The sequence below is a fragment of the Amphiura filiformis genome, chromosome 10 (assembly GCF_039555335.1).
Source record: "Amphiura filiformis chromosome 10, Afil_fr2py, whole genome shotgun sequence".
Lineage (NCBI taxonomy): Eukaryota > Metazoa > Echinodermata > Ophiuroidea > Amphilepidida > Amphiuridae > Amphiura > Amphiura filiformis.
The window spans coordinates 54,824,247-54,840,757 of record NC_092637.1 but is presented as its reverse complement, the minus strand read 5'-3'; the positions used below and the strand labels follow the sequence as shown (position 1 = coordinate 54,840,757).

Sequence of the window (16,511 nt, the reverse complement as noted above, 5' to 3'; positions counted from 1 at the left end):
AACAATGGCAAGTTAATCTGATAATTGTTTGGGCCTATATGCAAGATTCGGGTTTATTTTAAATGTTTTGCAGAGCTTATTTTCAGTCATGGGTCTATTGAAATAAGCTGATTGGTACTTCAAAGTTAACAATGAATTCAAGTTACAGATCAACTCACTTAAGAATGAAGTCAGATTATAGTAAACTTACTTAATCCATTGCGTAAGTTCGTATCTGAACAATAGACTTACGAAAACTGAAAAGATAAAAAGACCCTAAGGCTGATTTGGAAATCGAACCAACGCTTTCAAATGTAGATTGACTTGTTTGACTTCTCTGCTCATGAATATTGCACTGCGAAATTTAAATACTTCTTTTGTATACTATGATCAAGGTATCTTCAAACCTGATAATCTGCTGTTTTTTTTTATTATGTAACAAACAGAAATGAAAACCGAAAATGCTTTCTACAAATTTTCAGTTTCTAACATGACCAAAACAAAACTAAAACTCATTATTTGAATTAACCGATTGTCAGATTGTCGGGAAACTTATTGAATTTGATCAAAATTGAGCGGCCAAAAATCATGTTAATGCCGTCACCTGAGCAGCGATTGCTGGATTGTTTTGACATGAAACGTGGTGCATGTTATCACAAATTAAGCGCCAAAATGTTCAAGGTCATGTTGATGTCATCTGAGGTCAACTGTTGGATTAATGGATTGCCATGAAACTTGGTGGATGTGATCACCCTTTAGAAGGGAAATTGACAAGATCATCTGAGGTCTATAGATTGTTGTAAAACTTCGTTGAAGTTATTTCATTGGTTTTTGTTTTACTTCTGAATTAAATGTATATACAGGGTGTCCCAGAAAAAATACTAGGCAAATGAATTTGGAAGTAAGTCAAGGAATAGACATCAAAATCCACAAATCTAAAAATCCGTATGTAGCTTATTTATATTCTGCATCTTATACGCTAATTTTACTGGAATCGGTTGACTGATTGCCAAGAAATGAGCAATTACATAATGTATACGTCAATTCATTTCATTCCAAGTTTGAAAGAAAGACCATTCAACACAATGTGCACTAGTGGTTAACTGCCAATGGGCTTCATATTTTGTACCACGAAATACTTTTCGTTTTTTAAATAATCTGTTTCTTGCAAAACATTTAATTAGGGTTTGTTCAAATTTGAAAACTTGCACGATATTGAAAAGCTTGAATGTTAGAGGATGCTCTGTCCTTTTTTCGTTAATGTTGATATAAATGTTGCATAAAGAATTATTGCATAAAGAATTCCATCTGGCTTTACACAATTCTCACACACATTAATGTTTTTGGAATATTTCCAAGAAATTGTAATGCAAAGTTTAAATCTTTTAAAATTTCAACATTACATGGTATCAAAAATCACACGTAAAGCTGCAAGCACTTGTTCATTGTCATTCTTGGCTCAAATGTTCTTTAGAAAGTTAAAATATAACATATTTGCACAACCTAAACAATTAAAGTTGGAAAGCGTCTTCAGTGAAACCATGAATAACATAACACCGTCGGATTATAAAATAGATAATGTGGACTAAATTTAATGAGATAGACAAACTTTAGGAACCGGTGAGCGAGTATGAGAAAAACGCCTTTTGAATAACTTGGAATGAACTGCATTGATGCGCGCATTATGTACTTAGTAATTGTTAATTTCATCGCAACCACTCACGCAAATCAAATCAAATAGGCTATGCGCTACATTTTTAATTTTTTATTCTGATGTCTAGTTCTCGACTTTCGTTCAATTTTATTCACTCGGTAATTTTCTCTGGGACACCCTGTATTTAGCACACGAATATTGAGTATTTCACGGTATTTCCAGTATGTTCTTACTGCATTTCCCACCCAGTTAATGATTCCACACACAAAACAAATTTTAATTTGTTAAAACAGCATTTTAAACACTTACAAAATTATGAAAATTCTTGCCATTCCACTCGTCTTTTACCAAGGTGTCACTTTTCAATAAAGTCCAATTACTTTGACGAAGTTTACTTCTGCTGGTTGGTACGTTTGAGCCCCCAGAAGACGACATATTTATACAGTTTCATTTTACTTTAAAAAATGAAAATTAATACCGGTCTGGCAATTAGTAACGGGTTTCTAATTTGATACTAGTATAATACTACGTGTTGAATTAGGTACATTCATGTACATGTACTCCATAAATGAGCTTTGACTAAATGAGACTTGACTACAAGACATGTAAATGACCTAAATTTAACCAAAAATAAGAAAGTCTTTTCTAATCATGCCATACGTACAAGAGGTCCAGGGGCGTAGCCAGCTTTCTTGGTCGGGGGTAAAATAAAATTTCAGGGGAGGGGGCACAGACGAAAAAAATTGCAGTTGCATCATACAATACATAGAGACTGTATGTCTTCGAGCTTCCTGAAAAAGGCTTTATTGGGATGATGTGCGGGCGTAGCGCGAAAAAATAGTACAGTAAGCAAAAGAATTAAGGTACCTTATTTGTTTTAATTGGTTGAGAATTAAAGAAACGGTAGTCCAAAACCTGATGAAGATACGAAATAAAAAGTTGCACTTTTGTCTTCTAATCAATGAAAGCACGATGCTAGTTTTTCGTGCTAATCAATGAAAGCACAGCGCTAGTTATCTTGTTCGCGTACACGCTTTGTGTACAAATCAATAGGGCATGTAATGTGGCAAACTGCAACTTTCATATTTGCATCTTCCTTGGGTTTTTGGATCGTCGTGTCTTTATTTCTTGGACAATGTCAACGAATGAGGTCTTAAATTCGAGCTGAAAGATGCAGCTATTGGCTATTGGTTCCAATTATGACATGTTTGCATTTGTGTAGGATATACAGGGGGTGAACGCAACTGGTACCTTAATTTTTGGCTTACTGTAGTTTACACGATTTTTGCCCATTATCCTGCTGAAAAAAGGATTTATTGTTACAATGTGCGCGCGTAGCGCGAAAAATGTTTGCATTTTACACTCTTTTGGCCCAGAATTTTGCTAGAAAAGGGGCTCCTTGCCCTTTTTCTTTTCCCTCCTGATTTTCTCTTTCAATTTTTGTCAGAGGGGCACTTTTTCTTTCATTTTTTGTCAGGGGGTGAGGGCACTGAATAGGTCCCATTCTTTGAAATTGTTTAGATAAAAATCTGAAAGCTTCTAAATCTGTCAAACATTTCCGCAATCAATTCAAAACAAATCTTATCTCTAAATATAATTAATCTTTTCCGCGGGCACGTCCCCGTCCCTTGTCTTGTCTTTTGGTTATGTTTTGTAAAGTTGCTTTGTTTTGCTATTTAGGGAAAGGCCAACTTTCAGGCCTTTTTGGTCTTCCAGCCTTTTCCTCCAGATGTTTCGTGTTTTATATTTTTTATGTAATGTAATGTTCTTGATTTTTATGGAAATAAATATAAAATAGTATGAATATGGTTGTTGTGATATGAATGAGTGTTGTTCAGTGGTGTAGTTTCTTTTTGACATGAGGGGATGAGGTTGGAAACAATTTCTTGAAGTACACTAAGCCAAAAATGAAACTTTTTCACAAGGTCTTAAAATCCTTTCCATCAAAATTAAACAAAATTACACAGAATTGTTGAACAGATGATAATTTACAAAACTGCTGCTTTCTGCATTTCACACTTTTCCACTAACTCTTTGGGAATTATCATCTGTGCAAGGACCTTATTTAACGATTAACAGATTTCTTTTGCTGGGTGCCAATTATTGGGCTGTGAGTGTGTTCCAGGAAGCTGGTCCATATCAGTGCATTTTGCTGCTTTTGGACAACTGCTTGGTTACTGACATGTGTTAAGAGTAGAGTATCGAGGCAATCCTGTGTGTAATTTTGGTTAATTTTGATGGTCAGGATTTTAAGATATTATGACCTTGTGAAAAATATAAGTTTCTTTTTTTGGCTTAGTGTATATTGAATCCATCACCTTTAGGTAACAGAATAAGTTTATGGTACCAATGCACGCGAAGTGAACAAAACATTTGCCATATTCAAGCTAAAATGGTGAAATATGGTGCAAAGTTCAGTGCTCGAAGGCCGCAAAAAAATGTAGGTTAAAATTTCCAAATGAGAGATTAATTTGGTCAGAAACCTATATACAGGCGTCAACATGGGGGTTATGATTGTATGCACCATTTTCCCTTATGAAAATCCAGGTGGTGTATGACGTGCAGTCCCTAAATTCAGTAAATTTTCATCGTCAACCGTGTAATTGAATGGGATTATTTTGAAATGTTAAAACGCTTGAAATATCACAAACAAATAGGCCTATGTTGATAAATAATATAAATACAAGCTAAAACCGTTGGGGTTCGATAATGAACCCCACAAAACTAACTGAGTATATGGAAAATGCCATACGGCCGGGCGGTTTCACGAGTTGCCGGCTCGATCATGTCATCCGCCGCCTGTGAAAATCTAAGCCTATGGTCTTGCTGTGATAACAAAAAACAATCTGCTTTCAAATGTGCACACTATACAAAAGAAACAGTAATAAAAATCAACCTCAGCAACAAAGTTTTACAAGTATTTTTTTTATTATCAAATAATTTCTTGTACAATATTGGCCACACTGGCTGAAAGACTACAAGCTAAATAATAAACAGACCAGCTGTTCTGTTATATAAGACTTCATTATACACACTTTTTAGAATGATACAAGCACTATACTATTACACACACCCCAACACACACATATTAAAGTAGATTCTGAAACACTAAATAGAATTCTGGTGGAGCGCCATCAATATTATTACTGGTTTTGCTTTCAAGAGAAATGGAGCATTTTCATGAGCGAGGGGGTGTGGCAAGCATGAATCTACGTAGATCTGTTACTGAGGATAAATGGGATTTAACAATTATTATCCTGACTCAAAAATTGTGTCCCCCCTTTGCAATCTCGTATCGACTCAAAAAAATTATTATGCCACCTAATTCTCATGATCAGGCCACAGTTTAAAATCTATTTCACAAGATAAAAGTACCCTTGTTCAATATTGCGAATAAAAAATAATAATATAAATATTGCCCTTAAAAGAATGGGAATAACATTATCAAGGTGACGAAATGCGATAAAAAAGAAAAGGTTATGGTTAGGAAACTCTAAAATAGTCCAAAACATTTTGTAGAATGCATTTATAGTATGGACACCTTAAAAAAAACTTTGACAGCAGTTAAACATTTTGTGGAATGTATTTATGGTATGGCTACTTTACAAATTGTTCAAAACGTTTGATAGTAGTTGAACGTTTTGTGGAATGCATTTATAGCTAGGATACCTTAAAATAGTTCAAAACGTTTGACAGGTAGTTAAACATTTTGTTGACTGCATTTTATGGTTGAATGTATTTTACCTTAAAAAGAATCCAAAACGTTTGACAGTAGTTAAACATTTTGTAAAATGCATTTATGTTATGAATACCTTAAAAATAGTTCAAAGACATTTGACAGAAGTTACACATTTTGTGGAATGCATGGTAAATCAAAGGTGTGCTTGTGTTCAACTTTTGTTGTGTGATATTTTGATGGTTAGTCATGGTTGACACGCCTGTCATTATGCGCCCATAAGCTGCTTTTAAGATACGGAGTCAAAACTTAGTAGATACAGGTTGAAGGATGAATAAATTGTATCTGAAATCATTACGTTTTGTTGTACAATCACAAAATGTGGTTCATATTTTACATATAACCTTTTTTGGTGGGATACGCTAGAAAGACAACTGCGTTTAGAAAGGCAGCTGCATACGATAATATATGACAGACATTACAGACGGGATAAATATTATAATAGCTTAAAAACAGTATTCAAATTATGTATACATTTGTAAAATATTTTTCAATATTTATGAAAGCTCACATACTTCAAAACCAAAGTTACTGCATTTGATAAACATGGTCACAAAAGCAATAGTTACTATAATACAATATCTTTTTTTGAATATATAAATGATAAAAAAAACAAATTTAAAGGCATACAAAAGATCTGCTGGAATATAAAAATATGTATACACATACAGATATATAATAATTTATAAATGACTGGGTTTGGATGTGCGGCACAGTAGTGAGGGTACTAGCCTATGGTGTGTCACAGCATCCAAAACTATCCTTATAGCTTAAAATAATTACAGATTGTTTTTACAAAACCAATAGATTGTGGTGAATAGATGGTAATAACTCACCAACTGACATTTCAGTCGGATTTCTTCAGAGTTGTGATGGAGCTCTGCTACTGTACGACCTGGTGTTGCCAGTTCTTAAGTCGCTTTGTAGCAGAGGGTTGTAGAGATTGCTCAGGTTGTATGTGCCCTCGTCTCGGTTCATGGTGTTGTTCATTCCTCTCCTCCTGATCCATATGGATTCCTTTATCCTACAAAGCGACTCAAGAACTGGCAACACCAGGTCGTACAGTAGCAGAGCTTCATCAGAACTCTGAAGAAATCCGACTGAACAAGACGGATGAAACGTCAGTTGGTGAGTTATTAACATCTATTCACCACAACCTATTGGTTTTGTAAAAAACAATCTGTAATTATTTGAACAATAAGAAACCTGATGAATTTTTACAGTATCCTTATAGCTACTACACTATCCGGCGATGCAGAAATACCAATGCATTCCAACAGATGGTGAACGTGCTAGCAGTATATTCAACGGAAAGTGGAATGGAGCACTCATAATATTATTGTCAAAGTCCAGAGACACTGAAGCACATTTTCTGGAGATGTCCTGCAACAAGGCCACTTTTCCCCCAATGCTCTAATTCAAATACCAGCTTGAGTTGACAAAGGAATTCTTTAGTCCCTTTGTACTTTTGTTTGAATTCATCATTGCGATTTTTCAAAAATAAAAAACATAAAGTGTGTCTTGAAGTTTAAACAAGAAATGTCTTTAAAAAGACAACGCCATGGATGAAGATCACGTTTCATAATTTTACATTGACAAGTACTTGGAATGCGAGTAATTTTTTGTGTGTAGCACATGCACAACCAACCGGGTGGGAAATATCGCTACCACCAATGACATATACTAGGTATTCTCAAGATAGCTAGATCTACACTAATTCATACTTATAACAAAGGGATCAATGGAAATCACATCCACCGAGTTTCGCAACAATCCAACAATCTATATTCAGACAATCTTAAGAATGTTTGCTGCCTGAGGGTGATCATAAGCAATTCATGACAATCCAAATATCTATTCGCCAGCAAAGTGGTTACATAACTCCCTGGTAACTGGATCACGCACCTTTGACATTGGTACATGCCATAGACTTTGTGTTGCGATCATTTCCATCGTGGTGCAGAACTCAATTTTTAAGCGTGATCCAGTTGACATAGTCATAATCGGATTACATGTAACACTTCGCGGCAATTATCAGTAACTGTTAACTTTGATATGACCATGATGATTTTAGTGATTAATTGTGATTACGTTTAATGACACGACTTTGAACATTCTGAAAATCCAATCATATACTTAGTCGACCTCAGATAACCTTTAACAATTTGGCGCAGAATTGTCCGTGATCGACAATACACCTCGGATGACTTTGACTTGACCTTCAACATTTTTGCGCTTTATACACCCATCATGTCCATAACAATTTAACTCTTACAACTTCCTGTCAACTTTCTAATTCATAACTCTTAACTTTTGTATGTTTGCTTTTTTTTTGTCTTAATAGTGGCTAAAACTGAAACAAGAAGAGTCTTTAAAAAAACCCAGTTCACAGATCAGGTGTGGGCCTATAGTAATGTTCTAACTTTCCATATCTAATTTACAATGCATTGATCTTACAATAAATTAGTGATTTGAGGCATAATGATACCAACATCCTGACTCTGGCTTATATAACACGCCAGCAAGGAACTTGTTGAAATACAAGCTTTTATAATCAATACCACTATCACAGGCCAGCCTATTCAATTACCATGCAGCTATAGCCTTGACCCAATAATTAGGGTTCCAAAGATAACATTACTGGGTAGACAGAGTAGATAAAAGGAACAAAGTTTTTGAGTTGGCAGTGTTCAAAAGTATAATTTAATGTCATTTGTCAAATACTATATATCCTAAAAACTTTATTTGTGAACGGATTTTCATTGTTGGCAAAACAAAATGTATGTTTAATATATTAATTATTTCATTTATATCAATTTTCTTAGTTTTCATCCATAAATAATCACAGAGTATTATCTGTTTACAAAATAAATTTTTATGTTCAGATTCCCAATTAATCATGTTATCACTTATCAGCATACTGCAGTTACTGTCCGTTTTCCTATACACAATACACAGTGCTCTCACCATTGACGCGTGACCTCTACAAATGATGTATGTTGGAAGAATGGGCACTTGCCTAGTTAACATCACTGTGTGAAAAATAACCAGCCAATATTTAACTTATTCTCCAAACTTCTAGCAAATATATTTCTCTAACATGACCTAAAATTACAGCTAGCTTAGATGTTCAGAAATAGTCGCACTTTTGTAAAATATGAGTGAGGGCAAGGCATAGCTAGCCAACTCCCCGTGTTAATTGAATGGAGATTTGACCGAAAATATTGGTATCGGACCGCTCACTTCTGAAGGATGCCACAAAAAAACGGTACAAGCTACATTTAAACTATTCTCTGGCAATCATTATGATGAGTTTCTTATATAGTATGCCGAAATTGGGTACTGTAGGTGATTGACAAAGGGTCGCACATCATCATCATCATCGACATCATCATCATCATCATCACTTTCTACATTTTTTTCTAAACAACATAGGGCCTACCGTTTTAATAAGATTTTTTTCTTGAAATGCATGTAACTATAATTATTGTTTAGAGCGTGATGAAATAAAACATCACGATTTTCATCACAAAACAAATATAATGCATAAGAAATCGTTTGTTTTAGAGCGTGATGATGAAATAAAACATCACGGTTTTCATCACGAAACAAAGTAATACATAAGAAATCAATTTTTCGTGAGTGATGAAATAAAACATCAAAATTGTCATCACGAAACAAAGTAATACATGAGAAATCGTTTGTTTTAAAGCGTGATGAAATAAAACATCACGATTTTCATCACAAAACAAAGTAATAGGCCTACAAAAGAAATACATTTTTCGAGAGTGATTAAATAAAACATCACGATTTTCATCACGGAACAAAGTAATACATAAGACATCGTTTGTTTGATTGCAATCAACCGCGACAGTTCGTCTCACACACATAACAATGCACTGCGATCAAATAGGTTGATGACAACATTTGATTGAATGGACTGCACTGCGCCATGATTACGTGCACCGGTTCAAATCCTTTGTTTGGAGCCAATCAATAATTTCACGTACAGCCTCTATGCAAATTAGAGTTTACACACGCTGCAGCTGGGGTAATCGACCGAAGCTGGTTGCCGTTAGTGATCGAATGCATGAGCTTATTTGCTTTACTGAATCGATTTACTGGATTAATTTCCTGTTAACTGGGTTTAATACCACAAAGGTCGAATCGGGCTTGCCATGGACCATAAGTGCATCATGGTATACTCTGATAAGGTGCTAAATCCAGACCTTGCTCATATTTACATTGTTATAGTCAAAAACAGATACTTTGTCTGGTAGTCCCTGGCAACCCAGTCTGCATGTGGCTAAATCGCAAACATACACGACAGAAACCGGCTGTGAAGGAGCCTATATGCACGTAAACAACTTTCATATATTATAAAATCCGTTTTTGAGTATAATAAAGAAAGTCATGCATTGACAATGAAGGAAATACCTATTGCTAACTTGGTAAAATGCATACTCGGAGCCCAATCTTGTAGATCATAGCACCCAGTTTGGGTTTGTAGTTTCGAAATATTGCAAATAAACAGTTCGAATTCTTTCAAATATGAAACGCTAAACCCCAAATCTAGAACAAACAATCATTAGGCTATATTCATGATATTTGGAAAGATATAGCAAGCTTTCCATGATAGAGATTCGACCCAAAATAAATTACACCTAAATTAAGTGTCAATTTAGTATTATACCCGCATGGCGGGAAACAAAAAACCCTGAACTTGTGCAATTTAGTGGAGTCGGTTACATCAGATGATCTTATGCAGTCCAGTCCATTTTAGCCAATTTCTTTTTCCTATTTTTAAGGTGTTTTTTCAATTATCAAGAAAAAAAAATCAGCCAAAAAAAGGACCAAATATGCAATAAAAAAATTCCGCATCCGCATAACCTTTTTACGACTAAAAAAACACAACAAAACAGAAATGCACAGCCCTTAGATTTTTGGCCAAAGGGAGCTGAGATAAACCTTATTTTAGCCTTCATTACGTTTCACTACCTGGAGAGAACTGATAAAAAAATTAATTCCCTCCTGAGGTTGGTATCTGTCGATGAGTTGACCAGATCACAAGGATGTCATTCTAGCTAGTAGCTAGTGGCAGTATATAACACAAATGGGTCAATGAGTTACATAAAAATGACCTTGTATGGTATTTGGTTCCCAGGAAGTGAGTTTTGCCTGAGGCAATTTGTGGTTAAATGTTGATCCATCACTGCCGTCGATTTGGTTGAAAAAGGAGGTGAGACATGATCAAAACGTAATGTTATTTGTCAAATGTAGACAAGTGGAACAATACTGGTGTCAGGCTGGAAGTTTTTATATGGGGGGGATAATTATAGTTGAATCAGCTACACATCGGTAAAATAAACATTGTTTAAGGGTTGTGTAACGTAATGAAATTACTGGTCACAGTCACATGTGACCGGAAAGCTTTCATTTTGGCTTTCACCTGCTTCCATTATCACATGACCGTACATTATATCCTTTTTCTGCTTCTGTCAGATCCAGCAATAGATCACCTCTCGACTGAATATTGTCAATACACCCAACAAATTCACTTGAATAGAGGCCTTGGGTTAACTGAGACACGTCTTCATCTAGTCCAAGTCCACCTGAAATGAAGAGCATTCAGAATCTTGATATTAGTCTTAGCAGGAAAGTTCATTTGTGTTGGTAGACTGCATAATGAATTATTTAAACCTATGATGATGATCTCAACACAACTTTGTAACTCAAAATTTTGGTCACAACTAACCTTCATCTGGAGACTGGCATCTCAAATTTGGGATCAAGATATGTACGATAACATTTTGTGGTCAAGTGTCCGAAAGGTCACAGATCATAAATGATTAATTAGTCTTAATCTTCCAATTTATTTTAATAATTGGTTAAAAGTAGAATATAGAAAATGTGTTTGCTAAAAATTAGATTGCACCAAAATTAGTCAAATATTCAAATTTCACTTTTATTGTTAGTTACTTCCAACTACAGGATAAGATTGAGTTAAACAAAAGAGGATAAATGGTTTTAATTTAAAAAAATTAGTGCTATATTTTTCTTGAATCGTGAGGGGGGTGATAGAGTTATGCAATCTAATGTTCAGATATCGGTAGGCTAGAGAATACATTGGTATAGCTATATATTTTACCTTCATGCAAATTAATTGCCAAGTTCTAGGTACAAAGAAGCTATGTTTTTGCTATGCAAAAAATGCGTATAGAGGTTGTAATATGGGTGGTTGTGAAGACATTCCAACCAAAATAGACATTGCATTTTCCATGTTTAGAGAAAAACTCTGTCACTAAAAATGGACCAAATTGCCAATGTCAAAAAGTTATATAGCTATGCAGATTTATGTTTCTACTATGAACAAATATACCAAAATACTTGGTGATCTTAAAATGAAGCTGAGCAAAATGAAGCTGATGAGAATAATAAACAGGTCAACTAAGTCTTGATCATCATTAATTGAAACGCGTCCTACGATAGCTTTCTATAGTTTCTCAAAAATAGAGAAACCTAAGTGTCTTTTTTCCTATATGGAATAAATGGTCTTTTGGTTGGAATTTCTTCACAACCACCCATATTGCAACCACTATACGCATTTTTTGCATAGCAAAAACGTAGCTCCTTTTTACCTAAAACTTAGCAATTAATTTGCATGAAGGTAAAATATATAGGTATACAAATCTATTCTCTAAAAATATAGGCCTACCAAATACCGATATCTGAACATTAGATTACGTAACTCTATCCCCCCCACCAGTTTTCTTGAATTGTGAGTAAATGGGCACAGTACAGGAATGAAAGTGGCCTGAAGTGACTTGGCAGGAAAAGCCTCAAAAAGCGTGTAAATTTGGGCTATAAAGCCTCAAAACGGGCTGAAAATAAATAAAAGTGCGGACATTTGGAGTAGCAAAAGGCCTGAAATCAGGCAATTGCCTGAAAACTGACATCCCTGACAGTAATCATGGTAATCACACTCCACATGCTGATTTTCTTACTTTTTGTTAACTTCCTACATAGACTTCACTTTTAAGTTACTCATACATACCAACATACTGATGTTAAGTATTTTACAGTTTCACAGGTACCATTGGCTGTGTCTATTAAAGCCACAATGTACAATATTCAAACCTGATTGTTTTCCCCCCAATTGGAATTAGCCATAAGTGTATGTTTATTAGAAAACAGAGCAATTTTGCATCATAATATAAAAAAAAGATCCACCTGGCTCATTTTTTCTTTCATTCTTCAAATTGATAGAGAACTAGTCTTGGCAGTTATTACTTATATGTTTGGTGAAAGAATAAAAAAGATATTTATATCGGCTATGGTGTGCACAGATTTGGTTTAAAATGATACAGGATGTGCAGTTGGGTGAGAAAAACTTGCCTGCCAAATTTTTGCGAACAAAGCGTTTTGGAGTCTTTTTTATCATTAGGAAACCCAATTGACTTTGACACTAAGCCTTGTTCACTAAAATTGGTAAAAGTTTTAAAATGGATACTATGTTTAAATATTATTTTTTCTCCTTTCTATCTCCTTTATAGAACTGCTTTTTGGATCTTTTATTACAAAAATGTTACTGAATAATATTAGTGTCTTTTTTCCTATATATTAGCCAGTAATAAAGGGGATATTTAAAGGTAATGTTAGTACTTGCTCAAATTTTCTTGATTTGATCTAGAAACACTGAACTGTACACTGACCCAATTTCACAATTATTGTCTGAGCTAACCATAGGATCAATTTTAACAAACAAGGTGTCAAATGAAAGGTTATCAAATTTAGAAACTTTTCTCGCCAGTTTCTTTTTTTAACAACGTGTTTCTATTTTAAGTTATGGGTGTTTCTAGATTTCCCTAATTTAAAAATAGAAAAAATGATTTTTCTCAACAAATAAACACTTTATCAAAAAAATCTGGTGAGAGAATTTAGATATTAGGCTTATTAACCATCCCACAAACTATGGAAACCATATCACATTCCCTCTAGGCTAGCAATAATTATTTGTAGAAAAAATTAGTGAATTTTCAAAAAATAAAGAAAAACATAAGAAATGTTTAAATTTTCTTGAAACGTAAAGACTTATCTTAAATTGGTTATATATTTGATATGGATACATAATTCTGATTTGATATAGTGGCTATTTTCCTGCATGGGCCTATTATCCGATGCTCCTACCTTAACGAGCAAGAATACTAAATGGCTAGGCTGAAAGTCTACTTCATAAACTTAACGGATACCTGTTTAATACCACGTGCGAAGCAATCAAGCTAATAAAATTTGTGACTTTTTAATTTGTAGCTATAGGCAAACATTATATGTGACCCGTTCTGACAAAACCAGGAACAAGTCGCAATATTGACAATTCATGATTTTGAATAAAAATGTAAGCACAGGACAATAAGCTTCAAAATGATACCACAATTATATACATAGCATCAATAATTTTCAAGATATGGAGAATTTTGTAAATGATACCTTAGTATTTTTGCTGAACTGCTAATTAGTTTCCTGATTTACACAGGATTGAATAGGGATTATCATAGTTCAACTGTCAATTATTGATTAAATAAACCTCTTTTTAATCCTTGAAAGTCCACTCAGTCCCAAGGTCAAATACCATGAAATTATGAATTCGAAAATTATATTTTTTTATGGGAATGTCATCTTTAAACCCTACAACTCAAAAACATGACTGGCGACTTGTTCCGTGTTTTGTTGGAGCTGGTCACATATACCCTTGCAATATTACACTGTTTGGATATTAAATAACAAAAGACTTTGAAATCCTAGCTTTATAGCTGTAACTGATTGGAGTATCATAAAAGAAGACTTCAAAATCCATGATTTATATATGGGTATATTTTTCAAATGGAATTGGCTAGGGTTAATTATTTTGAAACCCATACTCCCATGTATTTGGCTTTATCTATATCTTCAACAACTGGAGTGACTATTTCAAATGCACGTTACCCAACTGTCTATTCTATCTGAAACCTATACTCCTGCACAGCTATTTGATGTGATTATTTATTAATTTTTCTAACAAAACATTATATAATTGTCAATTTTTGACTACAATACCAACAGCTATCATACTAATATACAGCCTGTCTCAAAAAAAAATTGTGTAAGTGAAAAGCTCCCTCTTTGGCAATTAGAAAATACCGTTGTGACATGATGCTTACATCAACGTCAAGGGCGCAGTCTTAGCTCTCAAATGCCGTTTGTTCTGTTCAATTTGCTTGTTTCAAATTCGAGATATCTTTATTTAACCACGAAAGGGTAAAATCACAATTGTGCCACTTTTACCAGGGAAGAGAGCTGTACATGTAAATCAATGATAGCTGATGTTGATGCATCTAATTAGACGCATCAACATCAGCGCGCGTGCATTATTTTGTCTAATTTCTCTCCCAACAAGTAATACGCGTTCAATAACCTACAAGTGTGCGATATTTGTTTGTCTTTTAACATGTCTTTTAAGACATGTTAAAAGTTAAAAATTGACTAAGAGAACAGTATTTACCATGATAAAATCATTGACATGCACATGTATTTAATTTTACAGCAGAATGTGAAATATCAATTTATCATTTCATCTTTTTAAGTGGAAAAAGAGAATCATTATTCCTGCATCATGATAAAACAGTAAAAACAGGAAAAAAATTGTATTGTGTAATTGCTGCATTCTTTTGATTTTACACAGGAACTCTTGATAAACTTGATGCTATCACTGATTTACATGTAAAGCCCTCTGCCCTAGTAAAAGTGGCACAATTGTGATTTTACCCTTTCGTCGTTAACTAACATCTCGAGATTAAAACAAGCAAAGTGAACAGAACAAACGGCATTTGAGAGCTAAGACTATGCCCTTGACGTTGATGTAAGCATTATGTCATAACGGTATTTTCTAATTGCGAAAGAGGGCGCTTTTCAGTGGCACAATTTTTTTTGAGACAGGCTGTACACATATATCTTTTTAGCTATTTTTAACATATATTGTCCTTTCTTTATCAATTTTTAAAAATCTTTTTCTGCCTTTTTGTGGTAATTTTTATTCTATAAATATTTGTGTGGAAATTGAGGGCGCTATTTACATATATTTTAAGTGCAATTTTGCCCATTTCATTCCTTTCATTTGATGATAGCATTGTTTTAGGAAATTTCCTTGCCATTTTTCTGATGTTTTAATGTTATTATACAAGGGTCCACCCCTTGTAAAGATGCAAACCAGATTTAAGATATGTACTGTGTATAATGCTGTTGTTCTGCCACACTTAGATTATTGTAATGTTGTATGGGGAAACTGAGGTGTTACTGTTTCAAAGAAACTTCAAGTTATTCAAAACAGGGCTGCAATAGCTATCTGTGGTGCAGATAAATAGTGCCATCAGTGTTCAACTATGCTTAAAATGAATACATTTTTACCTGCATCAAACAACCGTGCCTGCTATGGAACACTTTTAAATCAATGTGAATTTAATGCAGTATAAAGGCTATTTATTTTGAGTAAATCTGTAGTTTTTGTACACATATTACTGCTCACTGACTCCACCCCATGGCAATATATCAATTACACAGTTTAGTTTAAGAAGAAATGGATAAATGATAAATGGTAGGGATTTACAGGGCTTTTCCATCGGCATTTCGAATAACAGAAAGTGCATATAAAACTGCATAATATGCATAACAAAATGTCAAAGAATCTCAGCTAAAATGAGTAAAATTATGTAAATTCCCAACATTGAAGAGTTCCATGCATTTTTTATGCTAGTTCAAAAATCATGGTGTTAAACTTGATTTCTTTGATAAGCATTAGAATGGTTTCAAGTCTTTGGAACCAAACTAGCCTCATTTTTAATGGCATAGTTCAATTGCCTCATACAACAATAAGTGCTTAACGTACAAACTCAAGTTGTGGGGTATGAGTTTTTACATTTAACCCTCTTCACGCGGGTGTCGACTGCAGTCGACAAGTTCCAAAAGAAAATAAGAAATTCAAAAATTTTCATTACCATATTTGGAATCAGCATGAAAAATGCATTAAAATGAGTACAAACAAGCCTAGTATCGATTCAGTAGTTCTTAAGATAGCTCTTGATATTTTGAGAAAATATTTCAAAACTTTTT

The 16,511-nt window shown here is 34.1% G+C and overlaps 1 protein-coding gene across 1 annotated transcript in view; it reads right to left on the bottom strand.

Moving 5' to 3' along the window:
- Positions 1 to 10,777: 10,777 nt before the first annotated feature.
- Positions 10,778 to 16,511, bottom strand: part of LOC140163035 (protein eyes shut homolog) — an 83,329-nt gene continuing 77,595 nt past the window's right edge. Inside the window, exon 17 of the mRNA XM_072186377.1 lies at positions 10,778 to 10,981. Coding sequence (XP_072042478.1) covers positions 10,815 to 10,981 — 167 coding nt within the window. The 3' untranslated portion in view covers positions 10,778 to 10,814. The remainder of the gene's footprint in view (positions 10,982 to 16,511) is intronic.